Raw genomic sequence first — 11,866 nt, forward strand, 5'->3', positions numbered from 1 at the left:
GCCACCTCCAACCTCCTCCTACTGCTTCCCAGAGCAGAGCCTCTACACACAGCTCTGGCCCACGACCACAAAGGAGGCAAAGTTGGGTGATTGAAAAAAACAAGAAATCGTCATGGGTGTGCCTATTGATAGGCGCGAGAAATGCGAATAAGAGAGCAGGTGACTCGTCCAGAGAAAATTGTCGGGGTTGGAGGGTACTGGAGAGAGAGACAGGGAAAGGAAAGAAACAGTTTGGAGAACGCCGGGATGATGACAACAAGAGTAATAATATGAATACTTCCAGGGCATGCCTGGTCATATGCAACTGAACTTGTGACATCCATGCACAGAGTGGCTGGAAGAAGAGACAACTGTGTGGGGCGGTGAGGACGGGAGAGTGAAACTTAATTTCCTTGCTGTGTTGAGGTTTCCTCTCCACCCTGAGTCAAGGCTATACCTTCCACTCTTGGAACCCGCGGAAGAAAGGCCAGACAAATACATAGCTTTGGGAGCCCTGAGGGCGGGAGGGCATAGCCTCCGACTTGTGGGGTGCGGTGGGGTGGCAGTGGGGGGAGGCAGGAAAGGGTCCTGTCTCTTTAAGGTCACTGCCTGCTCTGGTATGATGCTGAGGAGGACAGCTGGGCAATGACCATCTGACTGACTCCGGCTTGACATCTGGGAGCCCACTGGTGTGTGGCACGCGAATCGCTTGATGTCGCTATTTAAATGCAAATTTGAGGGGGCTCATTGAAGCCTCGCCCCGTAAATTCACACAAAAGGAACACTTCACACCCTCCTAGAAGGAGGCTTGCGACTTCGGGAGGTCTTGGCTGCTGCATGCAAATTGCATTCAAATCCACACACCTTCTGCATGACTAACTTTGCTAAGGTCAGGACTCAGGTCCTTCCACGCTTCCCAGAGCCAGCCCGAGACCTGCTCCCTCTTTGCCCCGCCCCCCAATCTCTCTCTCTCTCTCAACTCTCTCTCCTCCCCCCCCCGTCTGTCAATGTACAGCGTCGGGTTTGACTTTTCTCCTCGATAAAACGTATTCCTATGCAAAGAACATTTTTCCTTACCATTCTATCTAAAGTTAAGAAATGAAACTGAAAAGAAGCAGATTGTTGGAAGTCAGTTCACAATGAACCGGCTCTGGATTATTGTTCCACTTAAAAAAAAAGTAAAGGGAGATTAAAATAAAAGAAAGAAGAATAAAAACAGATGAAAGAGGGGGGAAATACAGGAAGGAAGGAAGAAAAGAAAAAAGAGGGGAAGACAAGTAAGAAACGAGGGAGGGAAGAAAGAAGGAAAAAAGTAAGGAAGGAAGGGAAAGAAATAAGAGAGGAAGGACAAGTAAGAAATAAGAGGAGGGAAGGGAGGAAGGAAGGAAGGAAAGGAGGGATGGAAGGAAAGAAGGGGAAAAGAAGGAGGGAGAAAGGAAAAAGAAAAGGATAAGGAGGAGAGAAGTCGAGCACTCCCAGTTGTTGGCTTTCTTGCTTGGTGAGGACACTCACTGTCTCTCTGTCATCTTCTCAATCGAAGCTAACTAATCACTTACGTGGCAAGTTGATCCCCCCTCCTCACAAATGCAGTTTAAGCTTTTATTGCGGTGCCCCAGCTCCTCTCTCGAGCAGAAGCTTTCCACTCAGCTTACTTGCCTCCCTCCTTCTTGCTCTGCCTCCCTCCCTTTCTCCCACCCTCCTTCTTTCCTTCTCTCCTTGCTACAAACCAATGTGTCTGCTCTCGGAGAAGCACAGAGGGGCATGACCAGTCTGCCTCCTCTTTCCCCCCGGGTGGAGAGCAGCGGGCTGGCGGGGCAGGCAGGGCCGAAGGCTCCGGGGTGGGCTGGGCCGGGCTAGGGGCCCAGGACCCCCTTGCTTCAGCCAACCTCTCTCGGCGTGGGAGGATGCAACTCGCAGCCAGCAGCAGCAGCACCCGCCGCCGCCGCCCAGTGACCAAAAAAAAATTATATATATATATATATATATACATATATATATATATATACACACACACACATATAGTATATATACATATATCATATATATATATACATATAAAAATAAAGAAAGAAAAAAGAAAAGAAAAGATAAAGTTGGTGAATGATAAAGACCGTATTTGCCACGCTTTGGGTGCAGGACCAGATGATGTCGAAAATGAGCTGAAATAGATTCAGCCTCCAAGCCTGGTGTGAGGAGCAGCTGACGCCCCCATTTCAGGCCAGATGGCTTCTGAGCACAGATTTGCATTCATTTCCCCTTAATATCGCCCCAAATAGGGGGGCAGCTGCCTTGGTTGTCCAAAAGGGTTCAAAGTCTCTTTCTTTCAGGGGCAGGATCGCTACCTTATGTGATGGGCTTAGAGAACTTTTTTTTCCTCTTTAGTCAACAGTATCAGATTTAGGAGGATTTGTTTTAAAACCTTCTAATTTGGTAATCAGATTTAAATCGCTTGGGCGCGTGTAATCTGAATTAAAGACGCTGGCGATGGCTTGGAGCTTTCTCTTTTCGTTAGCCCGGGCTGGGGGCGAGATCAGGTCGGGGCTGAAGATTTTAGGAGAGGCGCCACAAAGACAGCATTGTTGACTGCCTCTAACTTGGGCTTGGAGGGCAAAGAGGGGAAGAGGCTCAGGGCAGGCTGGGGCTGTGAGCATCCTCTTCGTCCTTGTAGCCCGATGGCAAGCACAGACAAATGCCATCCCCATTCCTCAACTAGCCCTGGACTTCTGTCCACACGGAGTTTTCCCTCATTCGCCCCCCCCAGCCCCCGTTTAAGGACAGATACACACACACACACACACACACACACACACACACACACAACACACAGAGCATTACCCTCCTGTCCCCGAAAAGCTCTGGGCTTATTAGGAATCCAGGAATTTTCTTTTAATTTATCATGAATAGTTTCCATACACTTTGATTTAAGGTTATTAACATCCGATAGACAGCAGCATCTTTAATACGTGGCGATCGCTTCTAAAGACTAATCTCATTACCCTCAAATAGTCATAAAATATGATTTTATTATACTTACGTATTTAATTAGACGGCCAGCAATGTAATGGATTTGGAGATCGGGGAGACGCGCGGCTTTGATAATTCACTTATCTTGGGCAATTGTCATTAACCCCCAACACCAGCCAAATACATTGCTTTCAAACACCTCTTTCCCCCCCCTCGCCCTTCTAAGGGGGAATCGGGGGTCCCCTGATAACGGAAATAAGGCTTCGATTTTCACCGATTAATTAAAATATTAACGCCCGGACCCTGCCAGTTCCCACCCAGACTCGTAGAAAAAGGCAGGGCTAGTTAACCTAGGAGAGGCAGGAGGGTTCCTCTCTCAGTGCGGTTGCTGTCCTGCAATCTGACGGCTTGGTGGAAGGCTTAAGGGGGTGGTTTGGTGGTGTTTTGTTGGAGTTCTTTGGGTGCATTTGGCTCGGTTTGATTGTCGTAATTTTTTTGTTTTTGTTTTTTAATCAAAGGAGGCCTGATATATCGCTGCAGGAGGGTGTCCGTTCAGGCAAGCCTCCGTCCATCCCCTGGGTGTTCTCTGTGTAAAAGTAAACGTTCTCTCAGTATCTGTTTGTCTATAGCTCAGGAAAAGTAAGTCACCGAAGGCGGTGTCACTCGGAGGACCGGAGGCAGGGTCTGAGCCCAGAGATTCGGGCCCGACCGCCGGGCCCTGGTAGCCGCTGCTGCCAGCACCTCGAGCTATCAGTCCCCCTTGCCTCCAGATCTCACGAAATGCCCCCAAACCAGGCGTGTTCTGGTTGCTGTTCTAACCTGCTTCAAGAGAACAGTGAAGAGGCAAAGGAACCATGGTCTGTAGGGGAGGCATCTGGTTTGATTTGCTCTCTCTCTGCCTCAGGTTTGATTTGAAAGAGCACTGATCTCTTGAAGATTTTCCCACAAAATATGAACACAGCAACTAACTTCAGAGCCTGTATATGATTTCATAAACCCGGTCAGATTTTAACGTGGGTTTGGTTGTGAGACCTGGAGAGAATTATTTTATGTCATTCGCCTATCCAGCAGCAGACATATCTGTCTCCATCTAGATGTGCAAGTGTGACTGAGGGAGTATGTGTGAGTGTGTGACTGAGTGTGTGTGTGTCTGTGTCTGTGTGTGTGTAAGTGAATTTCTGGCCAGGACCTGGTGTATCGGGTGCCAGTTGCTGCAGGGCATTCCCGAAGGTGGCTTCAGTGAGGAATGGCCATTCGCCGAGTTTAGCCACTTTGCTGTACCTGAGCTCAGGTGCTGCAGTGCCAGGAGCCCGGGCTGGGGCTGGGGCGATGCAACAAGAGGCTCTCCTCTCCTCTTTCCTGCCCAGCACATCCCCGGGCTTTGTGCGAAAGAAGTATTACCTTTGTCCGGTCCTCCACAGTTCGTGCTTTCTGTACCCCCTCCATCCCCTCCCGCAACAAAAGTGATTCCCCCCTCTCCTCCCGGAGAATGGCCGCCCCCAGCAGCTTCACTACATAATCTTTACATTTTGACTTTCAAAACCATTGACTAGGGAGCTCTGGAGCTGGGGGGGGGGGCGCCTCTGTGTGCGTTAGGTCTTTTTACTCCATCCCTTACCACAACCTGGGGGTTGAAGGGCTGCTGGAGTTGTGTGTGTGTGTGTGTGTGTGTGTGTGTGTGTGTGTGGACGCGCGTGCATGCGTGTGTGTGTGGGGAGGTGTTTTGGTCCACCGTGAGTGTCTGCACTGGCTGGAGGGGTTTCTTTTTAAGATTTATTCGGACCAATAATAACTTCATTGGCTGCTGATGTCTAAAAAAAATTCCCGTGTATTATAAGGGGGGAAAGTGGAGTGGAGCCCGTCCTCTCGGGTTGCAGCAGCAGCAGCAGGCAGGCAGGGAGGGAGACAGGAAGGGAGGGAGGAAGGCAGGCAGGCAGGCAAGAGTGAGAGATCTGAGGAGCTCTTGGGCAAGGGAGGCAGGCAGGGAGGGAGGGAAAGAGGGAGGGAGGGAGGGAAGGAGGGTGGGAGGGAGGAAAGCAGGCAGGCAGGCAGGCAGGCAGGGAGGCTGGGAGGCGGGCAGGCGGGCTGGGTTGGGAGCGCTGGGCTCCCCATATATGGCGCTGTCCCCGCCCCTCCGACGTCAGGATCTGACAGCGCTGTTCCCGTGGGTCTAGAGTTTTGGCTCCCGGGAAAGGTTCCATTCCTAGGGGAGAGAGGGCTGAGTTTTGTGCGCTTCCATCCATTCTGCGAGACGCTCAAGGCCCCTCCAGCCACCTCTCCTGTGTCCAGGAGCACCTCGGCGGTAATCATTTTTTCGTTTATTTGTCTTCTGGAGCAGGCGAGCCGAGCCAGAACTGGTCGATTCCGCAGTGTCCGGAAGCTTTTTGGACGCCGCTGGACGGGCATGACACCACACTGAGGGCTCACACAAACAACAACAACGACAACAATATTTATTCTTTTGCAAGACGCACATTGCCGGCGCCGGCGCCGCCACTTTTTGCCCCCCCCCTTTTTTTTCCCTTTTTCTTCTTCGTCTTTTTTTAAAACAATATTCAATAGTCATAACAATAACAGCCACTGCCGTAGCAGCAGCAGCCGTCCAGGTGGCCCGGCAGCTGTGGGGTGAGGGCACACGCTGCCCAAGAGGCGCGCGGAGCGGTCAGCGTCTACGTGCGGCCGACCCCGGACACACTGAAGAAGGGAGCGAGGCTCGGAGCGGGCTCTTCTCCCGCCGATCGCACGGAGGGAAGGAGGCGGCCCCGGCACACATCCATTGCCTGCGCCCGGGAGCAAGAGCGCAGCGGGCAGGCGAGAAAGCTAGCCCGAGAGAGGGAGACACCCGGAGTCTCCCGAAGCTGCCTGCCCTGACTCTCACCCCTTCTGGCCAGGAGCTGCTGCCGCCCCCATTTGTGTTCATGTTTGGGATTCAGGAAAATATACCCAGAGGCGGGACGACCATGAAGGAGGAGCCGCTGGGCAGTGGCATGAACCCGGTGCGCTCTTGGATGCATACGGCTGGGGTGGTGGATGCGAACACGGCCGCCCAGAGGTACGCGTACCCAGCGGCCGGCTGGGGTCCCCCTCTGTGCCTTCCCTGACTTGACCTTCCTTCCGCTCCCCGTACCTCGTCTCGCCTAGCCTTCCCTTTCCTCGGCTCCTTTCCCTTCCCTTCCCTCTCCTTCGCGGCTCCCAGCGCCCAGAAAGCCCGTTTGTCCGAGCTGCGGCTCGCTTACCTCCCGCCTCCAACTCAGCCACCTCGCAGCGCCTCTCCCCTGCCACCCCAGGACACCACACCGCTAAGGAGGCGGCCGAGGCCAAGGTAGAGGCAGCGGCGGCGGCCGAGAAGAGAGCGAAGCTGCTTTCCGACTCGTAGGAGCCGGAGCCGGGCTAGTCGCCCGCCCCAGCCTGGCCTCGGCCGTGCCCCTTCATCTACCTCCCGCGGCCCCTTTCCTCCCTAGCTTCCGTCGGTGCCTCTGCGGTCCCTGCTTCCCAGCCCTTCTCACCGAGACGTTGTCTTGTTTTCTCCCGCAGCGGTGTGGGGCTGGCTCGGGCACATTTCGAGAAACAGCCGCCTTCCAATCTCAGAAAATCCAATTTTTTCCACTTCGTCTTAGCTCTGTACGACAGGCAGGGGCAGCCGGTGGAGATCGAAAGGACAGCTTTTGTGGACTTTGTGGAGAAAGAGAAAGTAAGTTGGCTGCAGTTCGCCATCCGGGGGTGGGGGTGGGTGTTCAAGCTGGCTGAAATTGATCAGAGATCGTTTTCACTGAGCGAAGCCCTGCGAAACCCTAACGGTACTCCAGAGGCGCCTGGACCACGTGTAGGCGGGCAGGAGAGCAGGCAGGCGGGCAGGCGGGGTGGCGTCTTCCTGCTTGCCGAGAAACAGAATAGGCGCTCGGCCTCGGCAAACCGAGCCGAGCCGGGCCAGGCCGGGTCGCGTTGCATGTCCTCAGGAGGCAAGGAGGAAGGGAAAGGAAGGAAGAAAAAGGAGGGAAGGAAGGAAGGAAGGAAGGAAGGAAGGAAGGAAGGAAGGAAGGAAGGAAGGAAGGAAGGAAGGAAGGAAGGAAGGAAGAGAGAAAGAAAAGGAAGGAAGGAAAGAGGTTTAGAAACTTAACAGTTTCCCCTTCACCTCCTTCCTTGAGCCCGAGAGAGCAAAAAGCAAGCTGAGGTTTTGTACCAGGAAAAATGACATCACCAGTGTTTCCCAAAGCGGTTCAGCTAAGGAGAGATTCAGCCCTTGGTAAGCTGGGGGACTTCGGTGCTGGAGACGAGAGGCAGGCTAGGCAGCAGGAGGAAGCCGCCTGGCCTCCCTCTCAGAGCATTTCTTTCTCGTTATTTCCAGGAGCCGAACAACGAGAAAACCAACAATGGGATTCATTACAAACTTCAATTGTTATACAGCAACGGTGAGTAAGGAGCCGCTTACCGCTTCCCTGCCCCCCCGCACCCGTCGCTGTTCCTCCCTCTTTCTCGGGCTGATTTGAAAGGGTATAAAGATTTGGAGATGAAAATTACATGGATGTAAACACGAAATCTTCTCATGGCATAGAAGGAAAACAAAACAGAAGCGATCGATAAGTCGATGGCACTTCACGTGATTAACCGGTTCGTCTTGAAGTAGAAAGTAAAAAGGGAGATCGATATCTGCCCCAGCACAACATCACTTTTAAGTGACTTTTTTCAATTTTGCAAATTAATGTTAATTATTGGGATGAGGGCACTTCCATAAAACCAGGCATAACTTACTTCTGTGCACCAGGAGGGGGAAAAATCAGGAGATATATCAGAAACAGGGAGAAGACGACTTTGGGATTTTTAACTTCTTGCTGGTTAATTTTGCAAAAATCAAAGCTCACGTTGAGGGACTTCCAGATCAGAGCAACCTGCCCCCAAAAGCTTGCTTGGCAGGAAATCGTGCCCCAAACTCCCAAAATGCCAGGGTTAAAGTGTTGGAGGGTTTCATCAATTAAGGAGTAAGGCTTAAACATCCTGGTCTGTTACTGAAACAGTCCTACATTTGGAAACAGCGTGGGGGCAGTGAGAAATTGACTAACTTCATCTGTCTGTTACACTATTCCAGGGCTTTTCTTCTTGTCATTCTGATGAGCCTTTCTCTCTCTCTTTTTCTCCATTTTTTTTCCTTGCAGGAGTTAGAACAGAACAGGATTTGTATGTTCGCCTAATAGACTCAATGACCAAACAGGTGAGAAAGTTTCAGCTTTACATCGGTCTGAACTACTGTGCTTGTCTTTTTTCCCCTGCTTCCCGAGTCAAGGGCCCCATTTTATTTGCTTTTTTCGTTTCGTTTCCTTGACGGACTAATTAGAACACCATATTAATTGGGATATTTGTAGAGAGTGGGGGAATCGTTTCTGGGGTTCCTGGAGCAAGCTCTATGTATTTATTAAGTGGTCTGTTATTTGAGCCAAATTTTATCATAATGAATTTTAGTAATTAATATTGGACAGGAAAATGCTACTCTGCTCCCTCCCCGTTTCTGTCTAATGTTCTCTCCATTTAGAGAATGAATTCCTTTCCCTGGAATTTTTTTTTCCATAACAAAGGCAACTCTCTTCCAAAGTCCTTCCAATTGGACTTGATTAGCTCTTTTTTTTTTTCCTGCTCCTGTTCCAATGTGATGGTCTAGTAACAGGAGACGTTTGTTTGGATTTAAAAGTTAAATGTGCTGAGGTGAAAAGTCATCTTGTTCCCCTCTAGTCCATACTCACCTCTCAGCCCCCCATCTCCATAATTCAAACTCTCAGCTCCAGGGGTCACCCACAGTCGTCCATTTCTCTGAGACCAGCCTCCGTTTGTCATAGCTTGTAAATAACAGAATCAGGAGCAGGTTCTTATTAAATTATTTAACCTGTCTTGGCCAACTTTTCCGATGCTCGCTAGAGTTATCTGTGGAACTCTTCTGGAACTGAGTCCAGGGAAATGTTGTTGCTTTTGTTTTTTCTGAGTGTTCCACTTCTGTGGAAGTGGAGGGGGGGGCCTTCCCCTCTCCCCATCCAGATACCTCTTTTTCTTTTAAAGAAACATTTTTTTCTTCAGTTTTGTCCGCTAATGTTTCTAAGAAGCTTAGCCCAATATGCGGCCGCAGACTTTCTTCCCCCTCGATTTAAAACGCCCTTCCAAGCTGGAATTCTTGCTTGGAAGGAAGAGAAGCGCCTTCAGTTTAGGGACTAACTTGAAGAATTCTAAGCTAGGTAGAAAAGACTTGTGTATCCTGCCCATTCTGCCTGCACTTGGGTTTCGGGCTTTATTTGCCTTAAAACTAGTTAGCCTTCCCTTAGACCCCAATCAGGTTAGCAGTGAATGCCTGCAGGGTTAAGTAAGGCAGCCCGGTCTTCCCGGAGAGTCTGGCAGTCCGAGCAGGCACTGCGCCCGGCTCAGACAAAGAGCAGAGGCAAGTCTTGCTTTCTGGGGTGTCCGGAGGCCTCCTCCCCGTCCCAGTTCGGGGTGCTGCGGCAAGGCCACTGTGGGCTGCTCTCCTGGGGAGAGAAAGAGCAGCTAAATGTTTTCGTAAATCTCTGCCTCCTCATAGAGAGCCTTCTTTCTGTCTGGCAGCTCCAAGTTTCCCGGCTGCTACAGAAAGAAGCTCGAGCGAGCTTCCCTCGTTAAGGACACTTTTATTGTTCGTCCAGCGGAGTCCCGTCCCGCCCCCCCCCCCAACCTTTGCTGGATAAACAGCGCTGAAAAACAGGGCATTTAATCTCCCTTTACTGACGGGGGGAAAATCGCCCAGTAACTGATCAAAGAGTCAATGGCGCTGAACCGACAGTTCATGGATTTCTGTTTGTGCTACAAAATAAAAAATAAATCAAATATAAATACGGGGGTTCATCAGAGGGGAGGAAGAAACGGCAGAAAGGATGCTGCGGCGCCTAGAGCCTGCAGGCGGCTGCCAGGCATCGGTCCGCCTGCCTGCTGGCAGCTAGGGAGGGGCGCAGAGTCTTTCTGGGGTGCCCCAGTTAATATTTGGGTATCAAGCTGTTTGGGGGTGACGAGAGCCCAGGCCCGAGGTGCTCCTTGGGGGCCCAGGCCAGGCATTCTGAAGTCTCCTCACCTATTTTTGTCAACCCTAAAGTGAACCCCAAGTGTCAGGAGTGCCTGGGAAGGTTAGAAGTCATTTCCAGCTAATTTCCAGGGTGGCGGCTTTGGCCGATAGCGAAGGGAAGCAGGCAGGCAGACAGGCTTCCCCCTCTCCGCCTTCCTGGGGCATTTGCTGCCGGGAACTTATTAGCTCTAGCCCTCTCCCCTTGCCCACTCCTTACAGCTTCTCTCAGTTCTTAACCTTCCTCTTCCCCTGAGCCTCTGGCCCCTTCCTTCTACCCCGCGCCCGTGGTTTGGGGTTGGTTTGTCCTTTGAGAAGTTTGCTACGCGGGAAGAGAGAGGCTGTAGCCGGGCGGAGGTGTTGGGGGCCGGGGCCGGGGCCGGGGCCGTGGCTGAGAGCAGCAGGCAGGCAAGCCGGCTGTCGGCCTTGCAGCCTCAGCAGCCGCAGGAGAAGCAATGCGGGGTGTGGGAAAGGCTCAGGCCGGCAGGCTGGGCAGCTTCCCAGCCCGGCCCCGGCAGGCAGCTTCAGGGCGGCCAAGAAGGCGGCTGTCGCGGACCCCAGTGGCTAGGCTGGGGCTCTCCACAGGAGACCCAGGCTTTGAAGGAGGGGCGGGGTAGAAAGTAAGCAGGGAGTGGGGTGCGCAGGCAGACAGACGGACAGATAAGAACTGACGGGGAGGCTCTCCGGAGGGTTGCGGGGGGAGAAGCACAGAGGGGCTGGAAACATGGGGAAGGAAGACTGGCAGGGAGGGAGGCAGGGATCAGGCAGCCAAAGAGGCAACGGGCGGGGGGCTACCCAGGGAGGCCGGTCAGGCAGAGCGCGCCCCCAGTCTGGGCAGGAGACCGAGTGAGGGACGAGGCGCACCTCGAGTTTCCCACCATCTGTTAGAGTCCATGCTCAAAAGCTACTCAAGCGTGGGCCCAGACACTGCCGCCTTTTTACCCAAGAAAAATCATTGTTAGCAGTTTCAAAATAAACACCAGATTGGCCATTAGCACTTTCTTCCCAAATATCATCCGATAATAAACATATTGCGGCTCCAGCTTCTGGGGTTCCTCGGGGTGTTTGAGGGCTTTGGGTGGTGGGTTGGGTGGGCTTCCCTGTCGAAAACACTTCCTGAGGTAGGTACTCCCACCAGACCCCCTACCTGGGTGCACCGTTTTGTGCGCTGAGAGAGCGCCGCCGCTGGCGCGACTGGAGCCCAGCAGGGCCCAGTACTTGGGTGCTACCAGTTCTCAGGATCCGCAGAGGCGCCCCGCACCCCGTCTGCCGGCCTGCCTGCCTGTCTGTTCGTCTGTCTGTGGCAGTGGCTTAGCAAGGTTGGCCCAGGCCTGACGATGGCAGGGGAGTAGCTGGCCACTTTTACAGGCAGCCTGGCGGCTTTGGCGAAGGCAGGCTAGATAGTCCGTGGCTGCCCAGGCAAAGAAGACCCCGGGGGCAGGAAGCCTGCATAGCCTCAAAGCTGGGTAGGGTGGGGGTGGGGGTGGAAATATGTGCTGCGGCAAGGAGAGATCCCCACCTCTGGATAATTTCAGCCAGCGTGAGCAAAGGTTCAGAGCCGCAATTCGAACTTGGGGGAGGCTGAGCCCTGCAAAAAGGGATTTCTCAGCAGTGCTCTTAAACCAAAGCAAAGCAGAACACTACTACAACAAAACCCAAACCGAAAATCGGCCCCGCCCCGGCCAGGCCTGAGCAGCTCCAAGGTGATGGCACTAATGTTTCCTTTGGTGCTGTTAGTTAATCCAAACCCCAGGGGGTGTATAAAGTATACTACTAATGCCTCTAATTGGAGTAACATGTTACCACAAAATTGTTTTTCTATCTTAAGTATTTTCCCCTCTTTCTCGGAGGTGCCGTAGT

The 11,866-nt window shown here is 52.5% G+C and overlaps 1 protein-coding gene across 7 annotated transcripts in view; it reads left to right on the forward strand.

Annotated features, from left to right (window-relative positions):
- The first annotated feature begins 5,107 nt into the window (after positions 1-5,107).
- The window catches only part of EBF3 (EBF transcription factor 3), a 151,349-nt gene continuing 144,590 nt past the window's right edge, over positions 5,108-11,866 (forward strand). For 2 of the 7 annotated variants that reach the window (XM_078150687.1, XM_020978357.2), the window contains exons 1-4: positions 5,108-5,995; positions 6,478-6,634; positions 7,289-7,352; positions 8,094-8,149. In XM_078150687.1, coding sequence (XP_078006813.1) covers positions 5,862-5,995; positions 6,478-6,634; positions 7,289-7,352; positions 8,094-8,149 — 411 coding nt within the window. In that variant the 5' untranslated portion in view covers positions 5,108-5,861. The remainder of the gene's footprint in view (positions 5,996-6,477; positions 6,635-7,288; positions 7,353-8,093; positions 8,150-11,866) is intronic. The other 5 variants (XM_078150685.1, XM_078150686.1, XM_020978348.2 and 2 more) reach the window with 3 other exon arrangements.

The sequence above is a fragment of the Phascolarctos cinereus genome, unplaced genomic scaffold (assembly GCF_003287225.1).
Source record: "Phascolarctos cinereus isolate Bilbo 61053 unplaced genomic scaffold, phaCin_HiC Scaffold_3;HRSCAF=262, whole genome shotgun sequence".
NCBI lineage: Eukaryota > Metazoa > Chordata > Mammalia > Diprotodontia > Phascolarctidae > Phascolarctos > Phascolarctos cinereus.